At 37.0% G+C, this 16,229-nt stretch overlaps 1 protein-coding gene across 1 annotated transcript in view; it reads left to right on the top strand.

The window, feature by feature from the left end:
• Positions 1 to 800: 800 nt before the first annotated feature.
• The window catches only part of PDCL2 (phosducin like 2), a 36,011-nt gene continuing 20,582 nt past the window's right edge, over positions 801 to 16,229 (top strand). Inside the window, exons 1-3 of the mRNA XM_047091700.1 lie at positions 801 to 899; positions 12,770 to 12,890; positions 13,452 to 13,542. Of these exons, the coding sequence (XP_046947656.1) occupies positions 894 to 899; positions 12,770 to 12,890; positions 13,452 to 13,542 (218 nt within the window). The 5' untranslated portion in view covers positions 801 to 893. The remainder of the gene's footprint in view (positions 900 to 12,769; positions 12,891 to 13,451; positions 13,543 to 16,229) is intronic.

The raw sequence follows: 16,229 nt of genomic DNA, 5'->3' as shown, positions 1-16,229 counted from the left end.
ACAAACACAACAAAACATATAGGCTACCAGGAGTATAGGATTTTCATTAACTATTAACTGGGCACTACAGGTGGAGCGGTCTAATAGTGAACCCGAGTTTAAAATTGTGTCACTAAAAGCATTTTTTTCTTCTTTTCCAAATCCTATCAGTATATCTCTGTGACCATGTATATAACCTTATTTGGTGATAATATCAAATGTTTTCCTTACGTTCCTGGCAGTTACCAGTAAACATCCTTTCCTTAACCTAACCACCAAGGAATCCACCTGTCTAGGCTTTCTACGTAAAGTCAGAACTCCTGTCTTCTAAGGCAGTGGGTTTTTAGATAGGGGTGGAGAACCATTTGAGAATCTGATGAAAGCTCTGGTCCTAAACGCCCAAGACCCCCAACACAAACCTACGCATACAACGAAATGATGCACAATTGGGGTCTGTGAGCTAGTGGTCCCCTAAAATCCATCCAAATATAGTCTATGGGCTCCTCTGAAGGGTTCTCTCTCCAGGATTTGGTTCTTTCTTCATGAAGACAGGACTCAGGAGTTGAAGGGTGCCAGAGGCTCTGAGACAACGTGCCGATTTGGTGGTGGTGGAAGGAGGGATGGGAGGAATATGAGCACCAGTACTAACAGGTAAGGCACCACTCAGTACACAGGCCCCAGGCAGGACCTGGTGCATTCTCACAGCCAGCCCCTAGGCCACGCCTCCACGTTGCCCGGCAACAGAGCCGCGCTGGGTGCACCAGCGAAGGAGGCCCTTGTTCTCCCCTCCCCCTCCTGCCCCCTCTTCCGGGCGGTGGAAACGGCTAGGCCTTCGGCGGGCTCGCCTCCAACCCGAAGGAGACTTGGGGTGTCAGGAAGACACCGCCGCCACGTGACGAGCGAAGGGGAACACCATGCAGGTGGGCACGAAAAGGGGTCCCCGGCTAAACCTAGAGTGAGCACCAACGGGGAGGGAGGCCCACAGCGGGTGGGTTCTAACGTTTGTTCCGGTAAGGGCTACGTTTTGTGTGCCTCTCTGTCAAGATTTGACCCCCAGGATAATACCATTTCTCAACGCTCAAGACTTTTGTTTGTCTCTGGAAGAAGTTTTTAGAGTTGTTTGGGATTGAATTTTACGCCTGCATCCCGGAAATCTTAACTGCTGCACGATTTCTCACTTGAGAAATAGACCAGCAACTGTAGCCCAAGTGTAATTCAGTTTAAGTATTTGGCTCCGCTACCTTAAAAAAAAATCAGAACGAAAACCCAGGAGTTGCATCTGTCTCAAGAAAGACCAGCTGTCCCTGGAGTTTCTCCTACTGGATTGCAAAAAAGCTCTGTTAGGCTTCCATTTAGTCCTTAGAAGGCTGCTCCTCTAACGCTTCCTTATTCAACCGAAGCCTGTGCCTTTGTTTCTTCTTTTATCAGAGTAAAATTCTCACTTTCTGACTTTCAGAAACAGCTTCTTCCCACCTGCTCCCCCAAATTAAAACCACTGTAATTTCTCTTGTTTTGCATATTTTATTTTTACTTGCATATACTGTGTAAGTTATTACAATATTTTGAACATAAATTACACATAATTTTTAATGAATAGTCCTTTTGTGTTAATAATAGATTCCTAGCAAATACATTTTATCCAGTCTGTAAAAACGTTGTGAATCTGTCTGGATTTATACCTGCTCTTCAAGAAATAAGCCAAAATATAATTGAGTGAAGTTAACAGCACGTTAACCTTTGTTCATTTATTCATCAATTTACTCGACATCCAGTTATTCAGTGTTTATGTTTAGTTCTGGACTTACTCTAAAAGAGCTTAGTATGGGGGAATAAGAGGGAGACAGATGTAACCATTTGTGGTATGATAAATGCCACAGTAGTTTTAACACAGAGATTGTGGTACCTATTTCTACTAGAAGAAATTTCATAGATAATTTCTAAAACTGAAGAGAAGAATAAATTAAAGAGGATTTACTGTTAAATCCCATTGTGATGAACTCCTAGATCAGTTAAGGAAGAGCAGAAAGGTATACATAAAACCATAAGAATGTGGTATCATGAATATCGAGAAAGGCCATTTTAACAAGAAAGGTATGAGACAGTCTCTCTAATTCTGCTTAAGAGATCAAATACAATGAATATTCATTGAAATGAACAAGATGGTGCTTATAGGTGACATTATCTAGAGCACTTTTGGTAGTATTAGAAGCAAAAGCTAACTTTGGAGTGGGTTGAAGAGTAAATGGGAAGTGGGAGTGGTTATAGTTTATATAGACAATTGTTTCAAGAAGTTTATGAAGGAGAAAAGAGAAGATGGTAGGGGATGTCAAGTACAGAGGGAGTTTTTTTAATAAGGTATTGCTGGAATTTTTGGTAATAGTGAGCTAGATTATTTGGACCAACTCTCCCTCTGTGTACAAGTAAAAATACTGGCTAACACGTAAAACATATTTCCTTAAAAGCATCAAGGAGTAAGAAACTACGATAGTAGGATATGATGCTAAGAAACTATGAGACCAAAGTTGAAGGGAAACTGGAAAACCAGGTAAATGGATTTCCAGAACTCCAAAACCTCTTTTACCCTGAAGGCATTAGCAGTTTGTGTTTTGGTCCCGGGTGTAATCCACAGAGAAGGAACCAAAGGGGTATTGTCCACTAAAGTATGGAAGACTAATAGTATGAACAAGAGATAAACTCATGTTCAGGAGAATTCAGGGAAAGTTGTCTTGATGCTTAGTGAAACAGGGGAGAAAAAGAAAGGGAATAATACCTGTTCCCAAGAAGTTGTGGCCCAATACAGAAATCACATGGATTACAACCTAAATTATATTGTCTGGGTGGTCCAGCAAACCTCAAATTATGAATTTGATATATATTAGTCATATACGTATATACATACACATGTAAAAATACCTTAGTGTCTATAAATGACTAGAAGAAATAAAAACTCCTCTGTAGAGGAATATATCTTTATCTTAGACCTCGAACAATTCCCTCAGGTAAGTTCTCAAGGACAGCAAACCGAAATCAGTCAAAAGTAACCAAGCACACAAGGAAACAGGGCACCATGAACATGAACCAACAAAAACAGACCTGTAGAGACTTTTGTTATCAGAATGATCAGAAATGGGTTCCAAAACAATTATGATTATTAGTTTAAAAAAATAAAAGACTAGATTGAAATTATCTGCAGGACATAGTGAGCTTAAATTTGATTAAGACATTTCTATACACTATAATGAATAATCCAAAAGAAAATTAAGAAAGCAATGGCCTGGATATTTGCATCGAAAAGAGTAAAATACTTAGGAATACATGTGACCAAGGAGGCAAAAGACTTGTACACTGAAAACTACAAAACATTGCTTAAATTAAAGAACACATAAGTAAAAAACATTCCATATTCTTGGATTGGAAGACTTAAATTGTTAATATGTCAATATTTCCCAAAACAATCTCCAGATTCAGTGTAATTCCTACCAAAATTCCAATGACATTTTTTGTAAAAACAGAAAAACACATCTTAAAATTCATATGAAATCGTAGGAGACCCAAAATAGCCCAAACAGTCTTTTAACAGATGAACAAAATTGGAGGACCCAATATCTGTTTTCAAAATATAGTAGCAGTATATGTGTATGTAAAGCAGCAGTAATCAAAACCATGTGGTATTGACAGACAGACAGACAGACATATGAACCAATGGAATAGAATAGAGAGCCCAGAAAGAAACCCTCACATTTTGGTCAAACGATTTACAACAACAGTGCCAAAACCATTCAAGTGAAAGGCAAACTGGACATCCACATGCAAAAGAATGAAGTTGGGCTTTTAGCTCACATTATTAACAAAAATTAACTGAAAAAGGATCAAAGGACCCAGGGCCCAGGATAAGGGATTGCCAGGATCAGATCAACAGAAGCAGGATTCAGGGCTGAAGCAGCAAAGAGTTGAAGACATGGAAAGAATTTGGAGACATCCAGGAGCAAGGAAGGGTTCTCCAAGGCCTGAAGACTAAAGCAACACACTGACCTTTGGTACAATGTAAGTTCAGGGTGAAACTTTCTCTATAAGCCTCTAAAGAGGCTTAAGAGGTTTAGTGACTAAGAAATAGTACTCCTGGTTGACAACAGAAGCAAACCCTTTTTGAAGGAAATTTTCAGTTTGACCCCAAAAGCACCCACATTTTAAAAGAAATATGATCTCAAAATAATCACATAAGAAGACTACTATGAATGTTAAACAAAGGCAAAAAAAACAACAGATTTAGATTTTTAAGGACTGCATAGTTTGCAATTGCCAAAAACAAAATCCCTGTTACTGAAGTGCTCAAAGAAATAGAAAATGAGATTACAAAGATGAGTTTATATAGGAAACTATCAAGAATGAACAAACAGCCCAAGTGTCCATTAAGAAATGAATGAATAAAGATGTGGTATACACACACACACACACACACACACACACACACACACACACTGGAATATTATTCAGCCATAAAAAATGAAATATTGCCATTTGCAACAACATGGATGGATCAAGAGAGTATAATGCTAGGTGAAATAAGACAGAGAAAGGCAAATATCACATGATTTCACTAATATGTGGAACTTAGAGAAACAAATGAACAAAGAAAAAAAGAGATGAACCAAAAAACAAACTTTTATAGAGAACGAACTGGTGGTTACCAAAGGGAAGGTGGTAGGGGGTGAATGGGTGAAGTAGGTGATGGGGATTAGGAGGATACTTACCACAATGAGGACTGAGTAATATGTAGAACTGTTGAATTACTGTATTGTACACCTGAAATTAATATAACACTGTATGTTAACTATACTGGCACTAAATTTTTAAATAAATGAATAAATAAATACTTTGATGAAAATACCAAAAAAAATGACAGACAAAGGAATAGAAAGGAACTTCTAGAAATGGAGTAAAGCTGAAGTAAAAAGCTGAATGGACCTCTTAATTTCTTTGCTGAATACTAAAATTGTTTCTAAATTTTGCTATTATGAATACTGCTGTGGTGAACATCAGAAGAGGAATTTAAAAAAACTGTGTTTTATATACAGAGAGAGCATGTACAAATGGGGGAAACGGATAGTGGGAGAGAGAGAATCTTAAGCAGGCTCCATGCTCAGCGTAGAGCATGACATGGATCTTGATCCCATGACCTGAGCTTCAATCGAGAGTCAGAAGCTCAACCAAATGAGCCACCCAAGCACCCAACAAAATGTATTTGTTTACATTTTTGATTATTTTTTAATAAAGATTTCTAGAAGCTAAGAAAAAAATATAAAAGCCCTTGAATGGATAGGTATATTAGTTTTCTATTACGATGTAGCTAAATAGCCCTGAATTTAGCAGCTTAAAACAACAAATATTTATTATCTCATAGTTTCTGGGGGTCAGAAATTTGTGAGCGGCTTAGTCAGGTGGCTCTGGCTCAAAGAGTAAATGAGAGTACAATTCAGACATCAGCTAGGGCTGCAGTATCTGCTTCCAACATGACTCACTCACATGACTGTTGGCAGGAGGCCTTGGTTTCCCACCACTTGGACTTTTTTTTTTTTTTTTAACGTTTATTTATTTTTGAGACAGACAGAGGCAGAGCATGAACGGGGGAGGGTCAGAGAAAGAGGGAGACACAGAATCTGAAACAGGCTCCAGGCTCTGAACTGTCAGCACAGAGCCCAACGCGGGGCTCGAACTCACGGACCGCAAGATCATGACCTGAGCTGAAGTCGGACGCTTAACTGACTGAGTCACCCAGGCGCCCCGACTTGGACTTTTCAATACAGCTTTTTCATGGAATGAATTGTGTCTCTCCAAAATTCATATGTTGAGACCTAACCCCAAATGTGACTATATTTGGAAGTAGGATTCTTAAGGAGATAATTAAGGTTAAATGAAGTCATAAGGGTAGGGACTGGTGTCCTTCTGACAATATGAAAGGACTGGTATCCTTATGAGTAAGGGACACCAGAGCATTCTCTCTCTCAGTCTCTCTCTCTCTCTCTCTCTCTTTCCCTCCCTCCCTCCCTCCCTCCTTCTCTGTGCACAGAGAAAAGTTCATGTGAGAACAGAGCAAGAAGGTGGCCACTTGAAAGCCAGGTTTCTCACTAGAAATCAACCCTGCCTGGTACCTTGATCTGGGACTTGCATCTTCCAGAACTGTGAGAAAATAAATTTCTATTTAAGCCACCCAGTCTTATATTCTGTTATGGAAGCCCACACAGACTAACACAGGCTGCTTGAGTGTCCTCACAACATGGCAGTTTCTTTTCCCCAGAGCAAGAGATGAATGTTTAAAATGCTTTAAATGCTGGAGGGGGAAACTGTCAAACCAAAATTCTATATCCAGCTAACCTATCCATCCAAAAAACTGGGGGAAAATAGTCATTTTCAGAAATATGAAAACTGGGAGAATTAGTTGCCAGCAGACCTTAACTATAAGAAATGCTTAAGGGTGTTTATTCGGGCTGAAGGGAAATGACACCAGAGGGAAAACTGGATCTAAAGAAAGGAGTGAAGAGCACCATATATGGTAAATATGTGGATAAGTACTAATAACTAAATATCTTTTTTCTCTTAATTCCCTTAAAAAACATTATAATTCTTTAAGGCAGAAATTATAACCTTGTATTATGGGTTTTCAAATATATGTAGATGTTAATATATTTAACAGCAGTAAAGCAAAGGATGGGATAGTGGTAAACGTAACTAGGCAAGGTTCCCATATTTTTTTTATTAAAAAAATCTTTTTAACGTTATTTATTTTTGAAAGAGGGAGAGACAGCATGAGAAGGGGAGGGGCAGAGAGAAAGAGAGGGAGACACAGAACTGAAGCAGGCTTCAGCCTCTGAGCTGTCAGCACATGGCCATCAGGCTCTAACTCATGAACCATGAGATCATGACCTGAGCTGAAGTTGGATGCGTAACCAACTGAGCCACCCAGGCACCCCCAAGGTTCCCATATTTTATGTGAAGTAGTACAATATTAAATCTAGGTAGACTGTAATAAGTTAAAGATACCCAATATAATTTCTAGAGAAATTATTAAAATCATAATGCAAAGGTGTATATCTAAAAAGCCAGTGGCAAACAATGATATTCTAAAAACTACTTAATTAACCAAAAGAAGGCAAGAAAGAAGTAGAGGAACAAAAAAGTAAATGAGACTAAAACAGGAAAATAGTAGCTCTAAATCTAATATTAACAATTATGTTAAATATTAATGGACTAAATACTTCAAATAAAAAGCAGAGATTGTCAGAATAGAAAAGCAACACACAACTGTATACTGCTGAGACACTTTATTATTTTATTTTATTATTTTTTAAGATTTAAATTCCTGCATAGTTAACATATAGTGTTATATTAGTTTCATGGGTACAATATGGTGATTCAGCAGTTCCATATATTACTCAGTGCTCATCAAGATGTGTACTCTTAATCCCCTTCACCTATTTCACCCATCCCCACCCCACTTCCCCCTTGTAATCATGTGATTGTTCTCTATAGTTAAGAGTAGGTTTTTTGATTGGTCTTTTTTTGTTTGTTTCTTTCTTTCTTAAATTTGACATAAAAATGAAAACATATGGTATTTGTCTTTCTCTAATGGACTTATTTCATTTTAGCCTTATACTCTCTATAGAGCCATCCGTGTTGTTGCAAATGGCAAGACTTCATTCTTTTTATGGATGAGTAATATTCCTTTGTGTGTGTGTACGTGTTTGTGTATCCCACTTCTTTATCCATTCAACTATTGACAGACACTTGGGGTGCTTCCATAGTTTGGCTATTGTAAATAACGTTGCAAGAAACATTGGAGTGCATATATCCCTTCAAATTAGTATTTTCATATTCTTTGGGTTAATACACAATAGTGTGATTACTAGGTCATAGGATAGTTCTTGAGGAACCTCCATACTGTCTTCCACAGTGGGGGCACCAATTTACATAACCACCAACAAAGTGCAAGCCTTCCCTTTTTTCCCCATCCTTGCCAACACTTGCAATTTCTTGTCTTTTTGATAATAGCCATTCTGACAAGTGTGAGATTATATCTCATTGTGGTTTTGATTTGCATTTCCCTGATGATGAGTGATGTTGAGCATCTTTTCATGTGTGTTGGCCATCTGTACATCTTCTGTAGAGAAATGTCTGTTTATGTCTTCTGTTCATTTTTTAATTGCATTTTTTTGGTGTTGAGCTATATAAGTTATTTGTAATTTTGGATACTAACACTTTTTTGGATATGTCATTTGCAAATATCTTTTCCCATTCAGTATCTTGTTGTTTAGTTTTGTTGGCATTTCCTTTGGTGTACAGAAGCCTTTTATTTTGATGTAGTCCCAACAGTTTATTTTTGCATTTGTTTCCTATGCCTCAGGGGACCTACCTAGAAAGATGTTGCTATGGCCAGTGTCAGAGAACTTACTGTCTGTCCTGTCTTCTAGGATATTTATGGTTTCAGGTCTCACATTTAGGTACTTTATTCATTTTGAGTTTATTTTTATGTATGGTGTAAGAAAATGGCCTAGTTTCACTCTTTTGCATGTTGCTGTCTAGTTTTCCCAGCACCATTTGTTGAAGAAACTATCTTTTTCTCATTGCATATTTTTGCCTCCTTTGTCAATGATTGATCGACCATATAATTGTGGGTTTATTCCTGGACTTTCTATTCTGTTCCATTGACCTATATGTCTAATTTTATGCCAGTGCCATACTGTTTTGATTACTACAGCTGTGTAATGTAACTTGAAGTCTGGAGTTGTGATACCTCCAGTTTTGTTTTTCTTTTTCAAGATTACTTTGGCTGACCCTGACCCTGAATAGGGTCTTTTGTTGTGCCATACAAATTTTAGGATTGTTTGTTTTAGTTCTGTGAAAAATGTTGGTATTTTGATAGAGATTGCATTAAATCTGTTGATTGCTTTGGGTAGTGTAGACCTTTTAACAATATTTGGTTTTCCAACTCATGAGCATGGAACATCTTTCCATTTCTTTGTGTCATCTTAAAAGAGACACAGTTTGAATACATAAAGCAGAACACATAAAGCAAAAACTAACATAATTCAAGGGATAAATAGACAAATCCACAATCATAATGTGAGATTTTAAACCCCTCCTCTTAGTAATTGATAGAAAAACTAGATATAAAAATTGCTAACAAAATAGAAGATTTGAACAAACCTGTCAATCATCCATTGATTTATAGAGAAATATACCTATCAGTGGCAGAATGCACACTTTTTTCAAGCATTCACTAAGATACATCATATACTGGGTCATGAAACCAGTCAATGCATGTCAAAAAAAATCAAAATCTTAACAAAGTATGTTTTCTAACCAAAGAGAATTAAATTAGAAAGTATTAATAAGATACCTAGAAAAGTTGAAATTACTGGAAAATTAAACAACATCCTTCCAAATAACTAAGATGTCAGTAAAAAATTATAAAAGAGATTGGGAATATTTTTAATTGAATGATAATAATGGTACAGCAAACCAAAATTTGTAGGGTGCAACTAAGAAAATTGTTAACGGGGAAATACATAGCTGTAAGTGGCTGTATTAGAAAAGAAAGGTTCGGGGCGCCTGGGTGGCGCAGTCGGTTAAGCGTCCGACTTCAGCCAGGTCACGATCTCGAGGTCCGTGAGTTCGAGCCCCGCGTCAGGCTCTGGGCTGATGGCTCAGAGCCTGGAGCCTGTTTCCGATTCTGTGTCTCCCTCTCTCTCTGCCCCTCCCCCGTTCGTGCTCTGTCTCTCTCTGTCCCAAAAATAAATAAACGTTGAAAAAAAAATTTAGAAAAAAAAGAAAAGAAAGGTTCATAATCAATAATCTAAGCTTTACCTTAAGGTATAAAAAAAGAGCAAAATATAATCAGTAGGACCCTCATTTAAAATGTTTGTATTGGGGCGCCTGGGTGGCGCAGTCGGTTAAGCGTCCGACTTCAACCAGGTCACGATCTCGCAGTCCGTGAGTTCGAGCCCCGCATCAGGCTCTGGGCTGATGGCTCGGAGCCTGGAGCCTGTTTCCGATTCTGTGTCTCCCTCTCTCTCTGCCCCTCCCCCGTTCATGCTCCGTCTCTCTCTGTCCCAAAAATAAATAAACGTTAAAATGTTTGTATTATCTGTCAAGAGTTTCAAGAGTTTCCCTTTTTCATTTCTAGTATTGGTTATTTGTGCCTTCTTGCTTTTTTTGTTTTTTGTTTTTTTTTTTTTTTTGGTCAGTTTTGGTAAGTGTTTATCAATTTCATTAATATTCTCTAAGAACCAATTTTTGGCCATGTTAATCCTATTATATATTAATTTTTCAGCTCATCAATTTCACTCTTTTTATCCTTGATTTATTTTGATTTTCTTTTTCCAACTTCTTTGGTTGGATGTTTATATCTTAATTTTTAAACTTTTCATTTTATAAAATATCAAATTAAGGATATAAAATTTATTTTATGAACTGCTTTAGTTGCAGCCCACATACTTTTTTGTTATGCGGCTTTACTTTTTATCATTCAATTCCTAATGCTTTTAAATTCCCATTGTGTTTTTTTTCTCTGACCCATGGATTATTTAGAAAGTGTTTTCTTAATTCCAAATATATGATGATCTCCTAGTTATCATTTTCTTATTGATTTCTGTCTCTGGTCACAGTGCCGAAGTCTGTGAGTCTTTTTTCGATTTCTCAGCTTCTTGGCCTCTTCCAGAATTGGTAGTTGATCCACGGGGAATGGCCTCAAACATGGAGCTCCTCTCTAGCTCTCCTTCTCATCTAAGATCTTCTCCTGATAATTTTCTTCACTGCCTTATTGATTCTCCAGTGCTTTCAAATTGATTTTCATCAATTTCGTTCAATTTTACTAGATGTTCTCAGCAAAAGGTTTGATTCAAATGATCTAGTCTACCATTACCAAGTGCAGAATTCCTACTGATGCTGGTATTTTATTATTAGGAGACATATAAAGAATAAGGATTGAAGATCTCAGGGATAGAGTGACCAGTAATAGACAAAGTGGGGACAGAAAAACAAAACTTTGGCCAAAGAATAGGATGAAAGGAGAAATAAGATGATACTTGTCTGTCATTTATTATTGCATAACAAACTATAACAAACTTGGTGGCTTAAAACAACACATTTACTGTCTCAGAGTTTTTATGGGTCTTGATCTAGGCTTTGCTTAGCTGGGCCCTCTTCTCCAGAGTCTCCCACAAGATTGCAATGAAAGTGTCAGCCAAAGCTGGGGTCTTATTTATTTGTTTATTTATTTATTTATTTATTTATTATTTATGTTTATTTGTTTTTGAGAGAGAGAGACAGAGAGAGACAGAATGTGAGTGGGGGAAGGGCAGAGAGAGAAAGAGGGAGACAGAATCTGAAGCAGGCTCCAGGCTTTGAGCTGTCAGCACAGAGCCATCCGGCTCTAACTCGTGAACCATGAGATCATGACCTGAGCTGAAGTTGGATGCTTAACTGACTGAATCACCCACATACCCCGCTGGGATCTCATTTAAAGAACAGAGGAAGAATCCATTTTTAAGTTCATTTACATGGTATTTGGCAGAATTCAGTTCTTTGGGGGCTATTTGACTAAGAACCTCAATGTCTAGCTGATTGTTGGTTACATTTCCCTTGTTGCATAGTTCTCTCCATAAGGCACTTCCCAATATAGCAGCTTGCTTTATCATAGCTAACCAGTGTGAAGAGTGCTGGCAAGATGGAAGTTATAATATTATGGAGAATAATAATAGAAATTACATTCTTTCATCTTTGCCATGTTCTGTTGGTTAGAAGCATGCCACAGTTCCCACCCATAGTCAAGGAGAGGGAGTTGTGCAGAGATGTGAATACCAGAATGTGGAGATCATTTAAGGTCATCAAATAATTTGTCACAGTATTTTCTCATATGTATAATTAAATTCTCCCTTCCTCTGGAAATATCAGGGGAAATGGACAGCAAACTAGAAAGAAAAGAGTTAATATAGTACAACCTCTGGAAAAGGAGCAAATAAAATATCGAAGGCTAAGTAACAAGGAAAACAAGGTTAGCTTTCATAGAAAGAAACTATTTTTTTTTATTATTTATTTTTGAGAGCAAGAGAGACAGAGTGTGAGTAGGGCAGGGGCAGAGAGCGAGGAAGACACAGAATCCAAAGCAGGCTCGAGGCTCCAAGCTGTCAGCACAGAGCCCGACATGGGGATTGAACTTGCAGACCATGAGATCATGACCTGAGCCGAAGTTGGACATGCAACCGTCTGAGCCACCCAGGCGCCCAGAAAGAAATTATTATTAGACAGAAATTAAACTATGGAAAAATTCCTAGCCTCTTCTAACATTTAACCTGGGAGTACAAGTCCCTTGAAGCTAATTGGTTGAAAAGAGAAGCGTGTTCACCTGGAGGTATTAAATGCCTATGTAGAAAAACAAAACAGTAGTTTTGCATGATGTTAATTGGTTTTGCCTAATATAGTCATGAGAGAATTTTCCATGATTTATGAGTTTACTTCATTAATATTTGATATATGTGTTCCAAATTGATTTTTTATTAAACATCTCAGGGTAACTTTGAGGGTAGAGGATGTATCTTATCTATCAAAGTATGTAGTACCACTTGTGCTGGGAAGTGAGGAAAAAGTAGGCCACTTTGTTCTATACTTTGAAACTAATTATCCCGTTATCTGTAGAGTTCATGAACAATTGCATAGTTGAAAATGTTATATATCAATTTTACATGTACATATTAAAATGCACAACTGTGTTAATAGATTTTCTATTTTTTTATAGGATCCAAATGAAGATACAGAATGGAATGAAATTTTAAGAGATTTTGGCATTCTTCCTCCAAAAGAAGAGCCAAAAGATGAAATTGAAGAAATGGTTTTACGTTTACAAAAAGAAGCAATGGGTATAGTTGTGCATTTAGTGGGCTGGATGAGGAGATAATGATAGAGAAAGTGTATTTCATAAACTAAGAGGGAGAGAAGACATTAGAAATCCCACCCATACTTTTGAAATTAGGGTGCTGACACCTAAAATTTTTAATTCATTTGTCGACAGTCACAAGCTAGTTAGTAACAGAGCTGAAACATCCTGGTATATAACCTAGTGAGCTTTTTTCTCTGCCGTCTTCCTCTACCTTGTGATTACCTTCTATTTTGATCATATATATAGTATGCATTATGTGTTAAGACTTTCAAGTACTTGGGAAGTCTAAATTTATGGTGTCTAACTGATGTTCACATCTACTTTAAATGTAGCCTGGTAGTTCTGTGAATTCAGAGCAGGAATCACAGTAAACAAAACCAAAGCAGTCAGCTATAAAATAGCTTTATATATTGGAGAACCTGCAACATTAAAGATATTCTTTATTTCTATTTATTTCTATATTGTTTTTTCTAACCATATGATTATAAAGTAAAAAATGAGTTCTAAATAATTCCGTTATCTACAATTTATTTTGTTTTAGTTAAACCTTATGAAAAGATGACTCTTGCACAGTTGAAGGAAGCTGAAGATGAATTTGATGAAGAAGATATGAGAGCTATTGAAATATATAGGTATAGTGACTTATTTGGGCAACTTAAGAGTTTTTTTAATATTTGTTTTTTTGAGAGAGAGAGAGAGAGGAACAGAGCACGAGCAGGGGAGGGGCAGAAAGAGAGGGAGACGCAGAATCAAGCTGGCTCCAGGCTTCAAGTTGTTAGCACAGAGCCTGATATGGGGCTCGAACTCACAGACCGCAAGATCATGACCTGAGCTGAAATTGGATGCTTAATGGACTGAGCCACCCAGGTGCCCCAACTTATGAGTTTTTGAATGGAGACGTATTATAAGAATGAAATTTAAAAGGCCCTATTTTTTTCTACAGAATAGATTTTTAAAAAGAACAAAAGTAATTTTTAAAAATGTTTATTTATTTTGAGAGAGAGAGAGCAGGTGAGCAGAGAAAAGGCAGAGAGAGAGGGAGAAAGAGAACCCCAATTGGGCTCCACACTGTCAGCACAGAGCCTGATGCAGGGCTTGATCTCACAAACTGTGAGATCATGGCCTAAGCCGAAATCAAGAGTTGGACACTTCCAGGTGCCCCAAGAACAAAACTAATTTTTAAGAACATTTTAATTTTTTAAAATTAAGCTCAATGCCCAGCATGAGGCTTGAACCTATGATCTTGAGATCAAGAGTCACATGCTCTACCAACTAAGCCAACCCGTACCCTTCAAGAACATTTTAAAACCACCTCACTTTATATAAGTGCAATAGTTTTTTTCCTGAATATTTTTTCCTTTGCTTAAGTAAAAAGCTATCCAGTAATACACAGTGGAACTTCATCAAGTTACATATAAGTAAAGTGGAAATATCAGTAAAAGGCCAATAAGAGTCACAGTTTTCCTTCTAGGATGATGTATATCTTTTAATAAATAATTACTACTCATAAATAAATTCTTTCCAAAATTAGAACAGGTATGTATATTTCCCAACTTATCCTGAAACTCAAGCCAGATAAAGAAATTTCAAAAACAGAACGGCACAGAAAAATATCTCTTATATAGGATATATAGAATACATACATATATAAAATATAGGCACAAAATTTTTAAACACAGTTTAGCAAATTAGGTCCAACAATTAAAAAAAAAGAACAATACATCCTGATCAAGTGGGATTGGTCCCAAGAATGCTGTTTTAACATGAAAAAAGCCCCAACAAAAGTGATTTGGATTAGAAGTAGCAATAGTCTGGTAGCAATGAGTACACCTAGCTCTTAGCTCTTGTTTTACAAATGCTACTCTCTAATAAGAGGAACCAGTGTTCCTTGGAGGACTGCTTCATTCCACAGTGTGAGTTGAGAAAGTACAATATGAGTCAGGAGCATCATGTGGTGCCAGAAAGTAAAGAAATGCTATAGAAAAAAAGTTTTTTAAAGGTATAGGAGCAAAACAAAGATTTTTAAATGGTCATAGTTGGAACAACTTGAGCAACAAAATAAATAATCATAATACTGGATTATAAAATAAATATCCAGGACTCTCTTGTGATATAAATAACTGAAATCATGAACAAATTCAGAGAAAGTAACACTGAGGAAAATAGAAAAATCACCATCAGAACACCACAATAATAATTAATCCCCCATGGGCAAGATTTGCTGATAGATGCTGAAATGAGTCGGGAAATTTAAGTAGAAACAGGATATTTTCATAATCTCAAAGTATCTCCCCCCAAATATTTAGTAATTATAAAAGAGGAAATAGTAAGTTTACAGTGTAGACTTTTGGCAGACTCCATCTTAGGAAAAGACCAAGGTTAACATTACCAATAATATATTGGCATCAAGTAACTCCTGATATAATGCACTGTGGAGGACACATTACCTATGTAGTATCCTTGTCAATAATTTCATATCCTCAGTCTAATTATAAAAATATATCAGAGAAGCCCAAATTTGAGACATTTTCAAAAAACAACAGACTAGGTTCACATCAGGAAAGATGGCAGAATAGAAAGCTCTAGGGATCCATTTGTCCAGCTAGATAATTATTGTACTAGAAGAAACAGTCTCAAGTGACAGCTTGGGAACTCTGGAGTTTATTTGAACACTTGTAGCTTCCAAGATAAAGTTTGGCTGGTAAACTGTAGTTAGTATTGGCTGATTTCAGTCCTTAGTGTGGTAATAGCTATCCATACAGTAGGCAACTGTTTGGACAGCAGCCTGTGTTACTGAAAAAGCTTACTAAAGCCAGAGTGGACAGTAAAGACTTTGTCCTCAATATCAAGGTTCTGTGTTCTGATTATGAATTACTGCTTCTGAATGTGGAGATACAGGCACAAAGAGTGGTTGCTATGGTGTCAATTTTCACTGGCTCAGGTGGCTTCCAGAGGATATAAAGTAGCCACATCTGTTTGGTTGGTTGGTATTTGGACATTCAAAACAACTGTATAAATGAGGGAATTTAGAAAGCCTTGGGAAAGACAAAAGCTCAGAAAGACCTGAGACAACCTCAATTCTTTTACCTCAGACTGATCTCTGGCACAGAGACACCATAAAGTAATAAAAAAAAGAAATGGAAGGTAGGGATCTGATTTTTTAGAGTTACCACATTTATAAGAATCCAGTGTTGTTTTCAAATTACAAGGCATACAAAGAAACATAAGTATTTCCAATTCAAAGGAACAAAAGAAATCGACACAAAGACAGGAAAGCATTATATGAACAAAGTGAGAATAACAATAAAGAGATAGAAAT

The sequence above is a fragment of the Lynx rufus genome, unplaced genomic scaffold (assembly GCF_022079265.1).
Source record: "Lynx rufus isolate CCGP_SWC_20201006 ecotype Redwood Valley unplaced genomic scaffold, mLynRuf1.p SCAF_3, whole genome shotgun sequence".
In the NCBI taxonomy this organism is placed as follows: domain Eukaryota; kingdom Metazoa; phylum Chordata; class Mammalia; order Carnivora; family Felidae; genus Lynx; species Lynx rufus.
Note: the sequence above shows the minus strand (reverse complement) of the source record. Positions and strands in the feature narration are given on the sequence as shown.